The sequence below is a fragment of the Curcuma longa genome, chromosome 13, assembly GCF_044706935.1.
Source record: "Curcuma longa cultivar G26 ecotype Majalengka, Jawa Barat chromosome 13, ITB_CL_G26_1.1, whole genome shotgun sequence".
Taxonomy (NCBI): Eukaryota; Viridiplantae; Streptophyta; class Magnoliopsida; order Zingiberales; family Zingiberaceae; genus Curcuma; species Curcuma longa.
In genome coordinates this window covers 2162277-2176085 of record NC_133873.1, presented here as the reverse complement: position 1 = coordinate 2176085, position 13809 = coordinate 2162277, and the positions used below count along the sequence as shown (strand labels likewise).

Here is a 13809-nt window from a genome sequence, read left to right as displayed (position 1 = left end):
GAACGGGAAATGAATCAAGACAAGGCTATTATCCGACCCACTAATCTCTATGCCTCCTGTAAGATTTTGGGTGAATGCATCTGGCATAAGGCCTCAATCTTTCCTAGATTTGCCTCAATTCCCCTCTCAGTCACCATATCCAAGCATCAAAAATATATTTTTTAAGATTTAACTTTAAATTGTATTTTCGCAGAGTACTAAAAGTCTCCTCTAGATCCTTTATCAAATATTTGGTACGCACAGATTTAATTAGGATGTCATCTACATAGACCTTTATATTTCTCTATATCTGATGATTGAATACTTAATCCATAAGCCCTTGATATGGAGCCCCCACATTTTCAAGTCCAAATGACATGACTTTATAGCAAAAAGTCCTTTAGATGTGATGAAACTAACCTTGTCTTGATCTTCCTGAGCCAGTGAAATCTAGTGGTATCTTTAGTATGCATCCATCAAGGTGATAACATCATGTCCTCCAGTTGAGTCTACTAGTTAATCAATTTGTGAAAGAGGATAATAATCCTTCAGGCAAGCTTTGTTGAAATCTCAAAAGTCTAAGCACATCATCCATTTTCCCAAAGGTATGGGCAGTTGAGTCTATTAGTTAATCAATCCACAAAAGAGGATAATAATCCTTCAGGCAAGTTTTGTTGAGATCTTGAAAGTCTATGCACATCCTCTATTTTTTTGAAGGTTTGGGCACCAACACCACATTGGACAACTAAGAAATTGGATCCCCCGAATATGCCTTGCCTTTATGAATTATTTTCACTTCCTTGGCTATAATTCAGTCCTTCTCTACTTTGAAGTGCCACTTCTTTTATTTGACCGGCTTAACACTTGGGGCAATGTTAAGAAAATGTTCGATCAGCGTTGGTGTCATCCCTCCAATTCCTCTATCTTCCCTACAGATACTTCTAAGTGAGCTTTGAGACATATTACCAAGTTAGTTTTCATATTTTGATCCAGTTCCTGTGCAATCCGCATGACCTTCGCCTTCGAAAACTGTATCAACTTGGTTTCTTCTATAGGCTCCGCCTCATGTAAAAATGAACATTAATTTTCTTAGCTGATGCCCCCCCCTCTAGTTGAGCCCAACCAATTTCCATCACCCAAGCTCATTTCTAATTAGCCCAAAGAATTTCCACATAGCACCCCTGAGCAATTGTTAATCCCCTCGCACCTCCCCAACTTGGCTCCCGATTGGAAATTTAATTTCCTGATGATATGAGGAGGCGATGACCATAAAAGCCACCAAAAAGGGGAGCCCCAAGATGACATTATATAAAGATGGGGCATCCACCACAGTAAATGAGGACATGTTCATCTTCCGGGTGGGATTTTTGCCAAGGGACAAAGGTAGGGTGATCTATTCCAATGGGCGGATAGCATGCCCTATAAATCCAAATAAAGCAGTGGAGACCACGTCCAGGCTGGCTTCTTCTAAATGCATTTGCTCATAAGCTTGTTGGAAGAGCACATTTACTGAACTGCCTGAATCTACTAGAAGTCGGGATGCCTCATAATTGGCAAATTCCACAAAGCATCATTATGAGGGAATAATACTCCCTCCAATTCATCTGACCTGAATGATATAGGAGGTGCAAACTGAGATATAGGTTTGTCTCTAATGGCCATAATTTCCCTTCAGTAATGGACTTTTCTTACCCGATTGGAATCTCCATCAATAGCCCCTCCAGCGATCACATTAATAATACCTCGGGTAGGAGGATCAACGTGATGTTGGTCCTCATCGTTGTTCCTTTCAGCAAGTCAGGGTATAGTTACTGTCTAGCCCTGCGTCTATTTCTCGAGCCCCGCCCTCTGCTATGATAGGGGCCTAAGCAATAAGGAGCCGAGCAAATCTCCATATCTTCTGATTCCAGCAAAGCCCAAAGCTGAGGATAGACTTCTTTGATCATGTCTATCTCTCAATAGAGACTCTTGCATGCTTGGGTGGTATGATCGTACTCCATATGATATGTGTAATACCTCTTAGATAGGAGGAGTTGGGCTCCCCCAGTATCCATAAGGATGCCTTAGCACCTATTGATCTTCACAGATCTACAATGCTCTTTCTTTTAGTACAATATTTCTTGGCACTTCAATATTCATCGTTTCTGAATATCTTATTCGAAGGGGCTCGAATCGGGCTAGCTGGATCTTAGCAACTTGAGGATGAGCTACCCAAGACAAATCCTTCCCTACAGAAGATCCACTGCCCGACATCTTCTGTTCTTGCCTCACATGCTGGGCTTCCTCCACATGAATATACCGCTCAGCCTGTCCCAGCAATTTGTCATAAGCAACAAGAGGTTTCATCACTAAAGATATGAAGAATTCCCCCTCCTTTAGGCCTTGCAAGAAGGCACTGATCAATATCTCTAGTGTGGCCAAGGGTACCTCCAGAGCCAATTTGGTGAAGCTCTAGATGTATGCCCTCAAAGATTCAATTGGACGTTGCTTTATATTAAACAAACTAAGGGAAGTCTATTAATACTTCTTGCAACTAATGAAATGATGAGAGAAAGTGGTACATAACTCTTCAAAAGATCCCAGCGAACACGGGGAAAGAGTATTAAATCATTGTTGTGCCAAGTCGACGAGGGTGGTCACAAAAGTCTAGCATTCGATGGCATTAGAATATTGATGCAGTAGTGCCGCATTTTCAAATCGACATAGATGCTCTTCAGAATCTGTAAATTCATTATATTCTTCAACTTGAAGAGAATGAAAATGGAGAGGTAATTCTTCGATCAGGATGTCTTCTGTGAATGGAGTGGATTTTCTCCTTGATCTACTCCAAGAAGCCTTATCTTCATCAACCTGATTTGGATTTGGTAGAGGAAGGAAGGTACTGATCACAGGATTATGCCTCCCCTCATTCATCACTACACGGGATGATATCCGAGCTTTAGTGGCCACAGGGTGGTCTCTAGGATCACCTTGTTGCTAAAGTATCGCATCCACTATTGTTCGGATCAGTTGCACCAACTCATTGCGATTAATCAGGGCCTCTCCTCCTTTTGAAGTAGTAGCAGAAGGTGAAGCCTTTGTTTGGCTGGTAGTAGCAAAAGGCAAAACCTTCTTTTGGCTGGTAGTACAGCGTGTGTTTCATATCATCAACATCATAGCTCTATGTTTCCATAGACGATGCCAAATATGATACAATAAAAATCTTAAAACTCCTAGTTGAGTACTCCTTGAACGTTGATGGTCAACTGTTCTTTCTGTTCGATGTATCAAAGTAAGCTGCCCAAAGTCAATACAAAGTCAGATGCTACCAGTCTAGTCCCGATAAGGGCCCTCCGATATTTAAGTCAAACAAGAGCAAAGAATAGTAGAAATGTAGCAGACAATGATGTATGTAGTGGAAAATGTATGAATATTAGCATGAGACTGCCTCTCAATTGTTGTTCTTCTTTTATCACTTTCCCCGTATAATAGCAGCCTTTATGTTATTAAATACTCCGATTGCAACGTCCACTTTTACTCATTATTATGGTTATATTTTCCTTCCACAATGTCTAATGGTTTCACCTCTTGATAACATCTTCTTGGGCATTAATCTCTGTCATCATGTGCTACTATTATTGCATCCAACGTTCTCCCCGACCTCCGCCTCCAGGATTCAATACTATCGAGCATTGTATGACTTCGAACCTGATTCTCGAACACTAAAGAACGTCGAAATAGATTCCTAAGCACTCTTCGACTTATTCCTGAGCACCTTATGGCTCCGAACCTAATTCCCGAGTACTCTCGAACCCCGACTCTCATTCCCCAGCACTAAGTGGCTCCGAACCTAATTCTCAAGTACTATCAAACTCCAACTCCCATTCCCGACCGCAAAATGACTCCGAACCCAATTCCTGACTCCACACTTGGCTCCCAAGTGCTTTCCAACTCCAATTCCTATTCTTAATTCTTGCCCATGAGGCTTAAATACGAGGCCCAATTTCTTTCCCTATGAATTTAGATTAGTCAGCCCAACCTTAATATTCTCAAATTATTATGGAGTATCATCCAAGTTCCGGATATGGTATGCAAATACCTACATATGGGCCTCTAGGAACCGATGCTTCTTTAATTAATACATACATAGTTTGACAAGGTCCGGATAGTGTAGTCATTAATGAGATGTAATGAGATGTAAAGAAGAAATTAATGGGAGGTTTTCTATTTTTCAATTTTATATCGGAAACTAATAGTGTACCTAAAAATATTTTTATCTAATTATTAGTCATATAGTATTAGATCTAAGGGAAAATTAGTTTGAGAGAGAATAATGTCAATCATAGGAAATAATTTTTACACTCTAAGAGGCATATAGTAGAATCATTTCTACATTCATTAGGGCAATGCTCCTTACACCCATATGTTCAAACGCTAGATAGAGCAAGGAAAATAGCTATGATTGGTGCAACTTGTTCTAAGAAAATGAAAAAGAACAAAATAAGGTCCCAAACAATCTCACTAGAATCAAGTGTGCCTCTAAAGTTCCTTTGTGGTGCAAAGTAGAACATGCGCGCCTCTCTATCTAGCTTTCCTCGACTGAATTAAGAACAAGAAGTGACCTACACCTTATCATTCAAACTTAGTCTTACACTTCCACCACCAATAATCACTCACCAAATAATAAAGTTGAGTATTGATGATAGATAAATGTAGCGCAAATGTATTCGTACACATAGTGCATTATTCAAACTTTCATTCAACGTCTATTCTTGCAGGAGTTGGATCTTTGCATTGAGCTGCGTCCATATGGGGTTTAGGAAACTTCCAATAACTTCTTGATATCCTTCTGCAGAAGGTTGCAGAATAAAATGTTAGAGATGGAATTGTAGCTTATCATCAGTAGTTTCGAGTATGTCTTAAGTGGTTTGTGGAAGGAACAAGGGAGATTTTGTGTACCTCTATGCTCAGAGGAGATGTGGTTGGTGCGTAGCGGTCGGTTACTTTACCATCCTTGTTCACCAAGAACTTTGTGAAGTTCCACTTGATGCTGTCCCCAAAAATGCCACCTTTGCTGGACTTCAAGAACTTGTATATAGGTGCAGCACCTTGACCATTTACCTCAACCTGAAGTAGGAAAAAATTAAGGTTGCAATATTCACAAACAACTACTTAACAAGGTATGCAACCAAAAGACCTGCAAAGAATTACAACCACCTCTAGGCACGGATTAAACATAACAAAACAATTCAAATATATAGGTAACAAGCAGAATAGGCAAAGTCACTTGGTAGATTTGTCTTGTGAAATTGAAGATGATGAAAAATTATTAAATTGCCACAACTAACCTTGTCGAATATAGGATATTCAGCTTTGAAGCGAGTGCAAGCAAACTCAACAATCGCCTCATTGCTTCCTGGTTCTTGCCCAGCAAATTGATTGCAGGGGAAAGCCAAAATCTCAAGACCTGTTCCATGTAGCAATCAAGGCAAATGTAAGGTTTTGGAGAACAGAAATGAACTTCCAAGTGATTTTTTTTTTTTGCTTCTCTACTTTCTCTACAATCTGCTAAATAGTAAGTGGCTAGTTAAATCAGGTATAGGGATACGATAAGCCCCGGCCCGGCCAGTTGAGTTAGCAATGATAGTACCTTGGTCCTTGTACTTCTCATACACCTGAGTCAACTCCTTGTAGTTTGAGTTAGTGAGGCCACTATCACAGGCATAATTATGAGATTTAGATGTCAACTAATCAGGATAAAGTGAATAATATTTTGCAACTACTGGAAGCATAATAGAAAATTTTAATTGAGCTACAATACCACTGCGATGCAACATTGACAATCAGCAAAACCTTTCCCTTGTAAATGCTAAGATCGACATCATTTCCCCTGGCATCCTTTATATTGAACCAATAAAACAACTGTTAATCGCCAGTTATGATGAACCCACACAAACAAAATAAGAAGAGTTTTTATTTAGAGCTTAAAGTTGAAGAATAGGACGATGTCATTTGACCTTAACTGAAGAAGATAATAATTTTATTAGCGAAGAAGAAGAGTTTTAAAATTGAAGAAGACAAAGAAGAAGAAGATGCCATTTGATCCTAATTGAAAAATTATGGCTTTTGCACATTTCAAACAGGCATAGAATGAGAAGATTGGAGTAGAAGTCTGATGGACACTAGGAGGGAAAAGCCATGCATTAGCAGGTGGCGACAAAGGGCTAAGATTCCTTTATTAGCAAAAATTATGGCTTTTGCACATTTCAAACAGGCATAGAATGAGAAGATTGGAGTAGAAGTCTGATGGACTCACTAAAGGAGGGAAAAGCCATGCGTTAGCAGGTGGCGACAAAGGGCTAAGATTCAATGGGTTAAACTGTTAAAGAGGGAGAAGAAAACTCTAAATACTTTCAAATGATAGAACATAAAATTCCATTATTTCACTATATTATCAAGAAGCTGAAATTAATGCCGAGGAGGCCATGCTTTTTGCTTCCTCAGATCACTTCTCAAATATCCTTGGTAGTCCCTCAGCTCCCCTCTTCATTTTCCTAAACCCTTCACTCTTTTATGGTTGTAATTGATCATTGGATTTCTTGGAGGCACCTTTTAATGAAGCATCGATCTTCTTGGAGATTAATAGTTTGGGAAAACAGGCACCTTTTAATGAAGCATGGAGATTAATAGTTTGGGAAAACAGGCACCTTTTAATGAAGCATAGAGATTAATAGTTTGGGAAAACAGGCACCTTATAATGAAGCATAGATCTTCTTGGAGATTAATAGTTTGGGAAAACTCAAAAAGCTCTGAGCTAGACAATTTAGTGTAAAATTCCTACTTGTCTCCTTGGATGCATTAATACATGACATCATACGCATTCTTAGCTTTAGAGTATTCAAATTGGCTCTTCTATGTAAATGGTGGTGGTTCCTTCTTTATCATTCTCTTCATCCATGGCTTCCCATAATTATAAGATCAAATTGGATTTCTAGTTTGTCCACACCGCCATTCATCCTACTTGTCGAAAAATATTTCAAAGGTGACACACTTTTGTGCTCTGGAATCTCCATTGGAGCTTGTCACCAATCTAATACATCCTTTTGGCACAGTAGATAGGTAGGGATGTGCTTCTAAATTATAATAGCAATTTATTGAACCTCATAGGCAGTTTTTCATAATACCCAAAATGCATGCTCACTTTCATATTTACGAAATCACGTAGTCGTTTCCAATTATGATGCATCATCGGTTGACTATTATGTAACAATCGAGTTTATCGATCGATTCCTAAACTTACTGTGCTCGATTTGTGATTATTAGTTGACTACCCATAACCCATCAGTCGACTATTAGGACCATTATATAGCTCAAAGTTGTGTCAATTTTAAAAATTCATAGTTCTCTATTTACAATATGAAATCTATGTCTAAGGAGTGATTGCACTCAAGATGATGTAAGGAATGCAATAAATTTAGCTTGAAGTGTTTCTGAGATGTCTAAGGTCATCAACGAGTTTTGGCTAAAACTCATTGATGGCCTTAGGAACATCAGAATCAAGATTATTATACTCTTGGTAGCCTCTTAAATATAATCATACCCTCAGATCTATTTCACAATCTAAATTGAGATATGTAAATTTTTAAAATTTTCACAACTTTAAGATAATTTGACACAAGCTTATTAAAGGATCTAGGACTATCATACTTAATTGCCAACACTACCAAAGTGTTCCTTGGACTCCTTTGGTTCAAACCATGTCAAACACTATTGGGGCATTAGAAAGTTTTCACCAAAACTAGTTGATGGTCGTAGAAACCTTAGAATCACTTCACACTAAGACCAAGGTTTGAAATTTCGTGCCGTATCGCCCGATACGCACGAAAAATCTCGTTCCGACGCGGCACCGGCACCAGCACAGCGCCGGCACATGAATTCCGGCCGGGCGGCATCTCCGGCGGCGTCGCCGGCTCCGGGCGGAACCTCCGGCTGCGTCGCGCAGCCTCGGCGACGTTCCTGAGGCGTCGCGAGGGGTCGCGAGGCCTCGGCGACGCCGCCGGAGGCGCCGCCCGGGGCCGGCGACGCCGCCGGAGGCGTCGCCCGGAGCCGGCGATGCCGCCGGGGCCCCGCGACAGTCCGAGCGTCAGCGTCCGCGTGCCGCGATCGCGCGATCGCGAGTTTTTTTTTTTTTTAAACTTAGGTGTTAATTAGATTTTAATAATCAACTCCTAGCTATAGTTCAAAATTATAATTCGGGATAATTTAAATAGGCCCTATTAAAACCTATAAAATTATCAAAAAATTTTATTAGGCCCTATTAAAACCTATAAAATTATCAAAAAATTTTATTTTTTATTTTTAAATATTTAGATTAAATTTTTTATTTTAATTAATATATTTTATATTTTAAAAATACCGAAACTATATCGGCACGGTACGATACGGTACCGAAACTGTATCGTTCCGGTCCAGGACCGAAACTCCGGCACGGCTCGATATTTTAAACCTTGACTAAGACCATTACATGCACGGGAGCCTCCTGTGTACAACCATACAATCATACTTGAATTTCATTGTCTAAATAAAGAAATATGGATTTTTAAAATTTTTGATAATTTGGCACAAGTTCATTAAAGGATTTAAGTCTGTCATATTTACTCACCAATACCACCCAAATATTCCTAGGACTCCTCTAGTTTAAATCATATCAAGATTTTAAAATTTTGAATATTATAGAATCATCAACGAGTTTTAATCAAAACTCATTGATGGCCTTAGTAACCTTAAAATCGTTTCAAACTAAGACCATTATATTCCTAGAAGTCTCCTAAATGTAACCATACCCTCATACATTGATTCCATAGCCTAGATTAGCTAAATTATTTTAAAAACCCATATCTCTCAATCAGAAGCACATCATCATAGATTTCTGGCCGCGTCGAATCCGTTCTTACAACCAGAACACACAAATCCATAACGCAGAGATCCCCATTTGGATTGATAGAAACTAACAGGACTTTTCACAAATTATAAAACAATAATAGTTTTCATGCGATTCACAAAATAATTCTGAACAAATAGACAGTCCTAAAACACCTACGAAATGGGACTACAAATCTACCCTAAATATCGGACACCAAGAAACCCTATCGCCGCCGACTACAATCGCACAGAAAATTCCTAAAAAGCACCGACTTTCCACGATTATAAGACAGCACAATTGAAATCAATAAACATACATACAGAAAACAAAAGGCGCCGAAATCGAAGTTAGAGTGATCGATCTGATGGTGGAAAGAACAAATTTTCCGAGCGCATACCTTGACGGTGAAGTCGTGCAAGGAACCGGAAGTTTTGGAGGGAGACATATGTCAGGCGACGAGACAGGAGGACGAAAAGTGATCTGAGAACGATGCAGAGAATCTCCCATGAACTTGGCGTTGGTTCATTTATAGCAATGAACAAAACCATTCTACGATAAATAATAAATGACGGATTTATTACTGCCTCAAATGAGATTATTGTCTTTATATTGAGTTTAATTGAACTTCCAGATTAAGAGATAGTGATCCGATGAAGATTTGCCTACTGCTTAGAATGAGATAATCCGTCGGAACAGTGGGCCTCTGACTTTTGCTGGGCCTCCTCTGATGGATGCGCCGCCAAAATCTAAAGGACAAAAAGTCTACAATTATTTGGTTTACGCAGATCACTAAATAGGAACACATAATTCAAGTACAGAATTTGCGGTAAACGTCCTAAACATCTACAAATTAAAGTGTACAAGTGAACAAGATCAACCAATCCAAGCAGCCCCAAACAAACTACTTCCTGCTCTAAAGCAGGCTGTCGGTCCTCGCCGGCAATCGCCTGAAGAAGTTCAGAGGCGCCGACGGCAGCTTGTGCCTGAACCGCGGATGCCTCATGTAGAAGAATCCGCAGACGGCCGCTATAATCTGGAAAGGCGTCACATAGAGCACCAAGGCCGCGCACAGGCAGAACACCAAGAACATGGCGGTGGCCCGCGGATCCCTCCACGTCAGCAGCAGGAGCAGCCTCTCTCCCTGCGTGGCTATGTCGCCGACCACCGTTTGTATCCTTCCGGCCACACTCCTTAGCCGGTCGTACCTCATCCTCACGATCTCTGGTTGCCGGCTCGTCGGGTACGTGTCGAATTCTTCGTCCAGTTCGTCCGGGTGCACTGCCTCCACGTGCGAGATCTTCGTGTTCATGTGAGGCGGATAGCGCGGGCGGAACCGGTAGTTCCACAGACCGATGAGAAACATATAGAGGAAGACCGTCGGCAGGATCAGCTCCGGGAAGCAAACCAGCATTACGAACAAGATGTGCACCAAGATGGTGGTCACCGGGTTCTTCCACGAGCACACGTCGTTGAACCACTTCCAGACAGCGAACAGGCCGGAGAAGACCGCCATCAGCCTGAAGAAGTTGGCCTTGCTCCGGCGCATGCTCCACAGGTGGGAATGAGCGTCCGACATGTATTCCACCACTTCCCTGCGCAGCGGCGGCTCCATCCGACTCAGCCGCGCGGCCACGATCTGGACGGCTTGGTGCCGGAGCAGCTCCTGCTGGATTATGGGCAGCGGCAGCACGTAGTGCATCTTCGGCAGCAGCGGCTTCGAGTAGATATACATGGTGTTCAGCATCGAGGTGACGGAGAAGCGGATCGCGAGGTGGATTTCTCCCATCTTCTTGACGCCGGAGTTGTGGAGGACGAGCAGGGGATAGGAGTTGGTGTAAATGCGCCCTGTTTGGAGAGTGGAGAGCCGGATTCTCACTTTCCCAATCTTCACATCCTTGTTTCCGCCGTTGGAGCCGGAGCCCTTCTCCACGAGCTGGCAGTTGTCGAAGACGCCGACGGTGAGCACGGTGGCGTGGTCGTACACATCCCAGGTGTACTGTTCGTTGAACCGCGGGTTCAATTCGTCGACGATGGTGCGCGTGCGCACCCACTTGTGGCCGTACTTGGCGACGCAGTAGGGGTCGCAGGTGCCCCTCGTCTCGCGGGTCTTCATCGGGTGAAGCCCGGCGGCATTGACGATGCCGAGCTCGAGTAGGCCGATGGGGGGCTTCCACAGCTGCCTCGCGGTGGGGCGCAGGTCGCTGCTGTACTGCGTCGACTCGTCGAGCACGTGGTAGCCGCCGTCCAGGCAGATGCGGGCGTGGATCTTGCTGGAGAACTTGTCCTCCTTCAGCTGATCCAAGTCCAGCGCCACGTGCTTCTTCAGGTTCCACCACTGCGAGCGGATGATCCGGTCGTCGGCGCGCTTCTCGATGGTGGTCAGGGGGATGTGCACGCGGCCAATCTCCTCGTCTTTGTTGTGGGCGACGCGGTCCTCCACGGAGAGGACGAGGTCCTCCTCGAAGGGCTCGGCGGCCACGAACATGAACTCCTCGTTCCAGAAAAAGTTGGGGGTGCGGGACTGGATCGCCTTCGTGCGCAGCATCTGGTTGCCGAGGCGGGCCTTGCAGAGCACGTCCGGAACTCTGCTTTTGTCGAACGGGAACACATCGTGGGCTTCGATGATGTTGACTCGGACGTACCAGAGCCGCGGCGCGTGGTACACCTTGGCGCGGATGAAGTTGCTCAGGGTGTGCGGGTCGACGGCGGGGATGGAGTCGGAGTGCGTGGCGTAGGCGAAGGACTCGTCGGCCTGCGTGCCGAGCCACACAGCGAGCATAAGCTCGCCCTTGCTCAGCTTCTCGCCCTTCTTGCTCTCGAGGCGGTACCACTCGGGAGCGAGCGGGCTGTCGGGGGGCACGCGCGTGGGGATCTCGTGGAGGTCGATGCGCACGACGCCGACGAAGTCGTCCTTCACGAGGTCCTTGTCCTTGAGCAGCACCTCGACGACGGAGGCCTGCACCCGCTCCTTGGGGAAGGCGAACACCTGGTTCCACTCCGGGTTCTGGTTCTTCTCGAAGTGCCTGGTGGTGCCTTTGTAGTTGCCGAGACGCACCTCGACGTAGGGGTCGAGACTGCCGGTGATGTCCTTCGCCGGCAGGTCGCGGGCCTTCACCACTCGGATGAACAGGTACTCCATCTTCTCCACCAGATCGAACGCGCCGGCCTTCTCGCTGGGGATCATCCGACCGCCAACGATACGACCGCCGCCGAGTACAGGGCTAGTTTCCTTGAGTTGGAAATCCACCGGCTGCTGTGCCAACGACGACATCATCCTCATCACCCGCGGCGGCTCGGCCTTCATCTCGCCGCCCGCGTGCCTGGTTCTGACATTAATTCGTTAGAGCTAACGATATTACACGCCACTCAGTATCCAATTGAAATCCGACGGACTGTGTATGTACCTGACCAACTCCTCGACTGCCGGGGCACCACCGGAGTAGAACTGCTGCTGCGGATCTCTGGGAAGATGGTGGAAAGTGCGGACAGGCACCGAGTCCGGCCGGGTATCCTGGAAAAAGTTCGCGGTGGCCGCCGCGACCACGGCCTCCGCTTGGCTACCGCCCGCCGGAATATTCAAGAACGGCTCGACCGCCGGCGGCGGATTCGAAGCGCGAATCGAAGGGTCGTCGGTCAGGAACACCTTGAGGCCGAGCTCGCCCTTGACACGCGACCACAGAACCCGCTTCTCCAAGGGGTAGAACAGTTCGACGGCGTCAGTGTAGGGGACGAAGGAGGAGCCGGCGATCCTGACCTTGCCAATACAAGACTGGAATCTGGCCCCGCGGTTGGCGTGGTAGACGAAGGCCTCGAGGTGGCGATCGGACAGCGCGGAGGGGTCGGAGATGTTGAAGTAGAAGACCTCGTTCCAGACGGGGTTCACGTCCTTCTCCTTAACGGTGGTGCGGAACTTTTGGCCGTCGAATTCGAGCTCCACGTAGGCGCTGACGGTGCCCTGGCCGTCCTTGCCTATAAGGCCATGGGCGCCGACGACTTCGACGCCAAGCTTCAGATTGCCGCTCATCATGCTGCTTCCTTACGCTCTGGTGGGTGGGGAGTGGATGAGAATTCGACCAAATGCTCACCTAATTGCCAATTATTGCTCAAGCGATTGATTACCTGAAAACAAAGACGACTTTGATCGATCAACTGCTCTCAGAAAGCATCAGCAAGTAGCTGACACAAGATATAAAAATATAGTCGACAGCCATGGCCGTTGGTTGTTCAGTAAAAGGAGAAGGTTTGTTACGTCGACATTTTTACTGAACCTACCGGATCAGGCAAACTTGGAGCTGCACAGTTGCTACCAGTGGTATTTTAGTTGATTTAGCTGTAGGTTCTGTGAGAAAATTGATTGAATATGATATTAGTAAAGAAGCTGAAGCTTGTTGGAGAACCAAGAAATCTAACAGAGTCAAGAACAGAGTCTACATATGAAAATTGATTGTATATGAAAGTAGTAAACTTGGAGAAGCACAATTCATGAACATAAACAGAGATTATGAATTGTTCATGTATAATGCTCGTGAACAACATCCATGAACAACACTTCTGATTAAGCTCAAGACGAGCTCAAACTCGTAAAAAAGAAACCAAGCTAAGTTTGAATAACTATTTTAACAGCTTATTCATTTTAGGCTCGATAGTCTTAGTTCAATTTCCTTATCAAACAAGTTTAAACAATACAAGACTAGGCCCTTAGCACATATATCCTAAATATGAGAAAAAAGAAATTTTAAATATTTTCCCTTTCTACTCTGGTCACTTTTCTTCTCTTCTCTTCTCATCTCCATTATTGATATTAAATCTTGTGTTTGATAGGAGTAACAAACACATTAATGTGAAATTTAATTACATTAAGCTTTTGTAGACTAACCAGCATGTTGCTGATATCTTCATGAAGTCGTTTAAAGGTGGATCCTTTGCTA

The 13809-nt window shown here is 44.1% G+C and overlaps 1 protein-coding gene and 1 pseudogene across 1 annotated transcript; both read right to left on the bottom strand.

Moving 5' to 3' along the window:
• Positions 1-4692: 4692 nt before the first annotated feature.
• LOC141844259 (putative phospholipid hydroperoxide glutathione peroxidase) lies at positions 4693-9341 on the bottom strand. Its single transcript, XM_074732295.1, has 6 exons — positions 9279-9341; positions 5780-5856; positions 5609-5670; positions 5307-5425; positions 4918-5085; positions 4693-4807 (listed from the first exon to the last, which is right to left on the bottom strand). Exons 1-6 carry the CDS (start codon positions 9324-9326, stop codon positions 4775-4777), a joined length of 507 nt encoding a protein of 168 aa, XP_074588396.1. The 5' UTR covers positions 9327-9341; the 3' UTR covers positions 4693-4774.
• A 330-nt stretch (positions 9342-9671) lies between these two features.
• LOC141844258 (FT-interacting protein 3-like) lies at positions 9672-13092 on the bottom strand (annotated as a pseudogene).
• Between the last annotated feature and the right edge of the window lie 717 nt (positions 13093-13809).